General features: G+C 75.2%; 1 protein-coding gene across 1 annotated transcript in view; it reads right to left on the bottom strand.

Moving 5' to 3' along the window:
* Nucleotides 1–598, bottom strand: part of UBE2G2 (ubiquitin conjugating enzyme E2 G2) — a 34,677-nt gene extending 34,079 nt beyond the window's left edge. Inside the window, exon 1 of the mRNA XM_032865249.1 lies at nucleotides 492–598. Within this exon, the coding sequence (XP_032721140.1) occupies nucleotides 492–534 (43 nt within the window). The 5' untranslated portion in view covers nucleotides 535–598. The remainder of the gene's footprint in view (nucleotides 1–491) is intronic.
* Between the last annotated feature and the right edge of the window lie 630 nt (nucleotides 599–1,228).

Here is a 1,228-nt window from a genome sequence, read left to right as displayed (position 1 = left end):
CACGCAGACACGGACACACGCAGACACGGACGCAGACACGGACGCAGCCCCCCAACTCCACTCTTGCAGCGGTGACCGTGCGCAGCCGGTGGCGCCCGCACAGGACGCGCGGAGACTCGGCCACCGCCCACGACTTACGGGAACGGAACTCCCCGCTCCCGGTGGCCAACCGGCGGCATGACTCAGGGGTTCAGCAGTCCAGTACCTCCCCGTCGCCCCCAGCTCCGCCCGCGCCCAGCCCGCCGGGCCACAGCCGGGAACCGGGGCCGGAGCAGGGGGCGCAGGGCCGCGGATGTGGGAGGGAGGAGGGGGGCAGGGGAGCGGGGTCAGGGGTGAGGGGGGAGGGAGGGAGGAGGGGGCGCGGGGTCAGGGGTGAGGGCGGAAGGCGGGGGTCGGGGGCGCGGGGCCGGGGGCGCGGGACGCGGGGTCCACGGACGAGGGGTGCGGGGTCGGGGTGAGGGCGGGAGAAGGCGCGCGGGCCCCGCACTCACGTTTGTACTCGGCCATCAGCCTCTTGAGCGCCGTCCCCGCCATCGTCCCGGCAACAGCTGTGCCGTCCGGCCTCGCCTCCTAAGCGCAGGTCCCCTCCCGCCCGCCGCGGGCTGCTTCCGGGTCGCCGCCGGGGCCGGAAACCCTTCCGGGGCGCGGGGGGCGCCTGCGCAGTGGCGAGGTTGCTGAGGTTGCCGAGGGCAGCGGCGCAGGTGCGGCGCCGGGGACGTCCGGGCGTCGGGGTCCCGGGTCCCCAGCTTCCGCCAGGGCCTCGGCTGCTCTGGGGGTCCGGGTCGCGTGCGGCGATCCGCCTCCCGTCGGCCGGGTGTCCCGGAAAACCCGGAGCCGCGGCGCCCGGAGACGGTGTGTCGGCCGCCTGTTGCATCACACTGGCCGGGCCTCGGGAAGGTCCGCTCGGGGGACCGCGCGGGGGCGGGACCGGGGACGGAGGACGGCGGCCTGGGGACGGGACCGGGAGAGGACCCTGGATGAAAGGCGGACATGGAGCCCGGCGCTCGCGGGCAGGGACGGGGGCAGGGCGGGCGGCTGCTGGCGGAGATCGCATCGGGCGGGGGTCCTTATAAATGTGACCCCGTGGAGGCGGTTGGGGACCAAAGGCCGCACCTGCAGGGCCAAGCACGCGTGGCAAGGGCCGTTTCAGGGTGACTTTCGGGCCCAAATGCAATCAGCGGAGAGCTTCGGGGGCTGTGGGTCCGAGAGGTCGCGGACTGCGGTGGTT

This window comes from Lontra canadensis, unplaced genomic scaffold (assembly GCF_010015895.1).
Source record: "Lontra canadensis isolate GAN:19392208 unplaced genomic scaffold, GSC_riverotter_1.0 scaffold29, whole genome shotgun sequence".
Taxonomy (NCBI): Eukaryota; Metazoa; Chordata; class Mammalia; order Carnivora; family Mustelidae; genus Lontra; species Lontra canadensis.
This window is presented reverse-complemented; position numbering and strand designations above follow the sequence as displayed.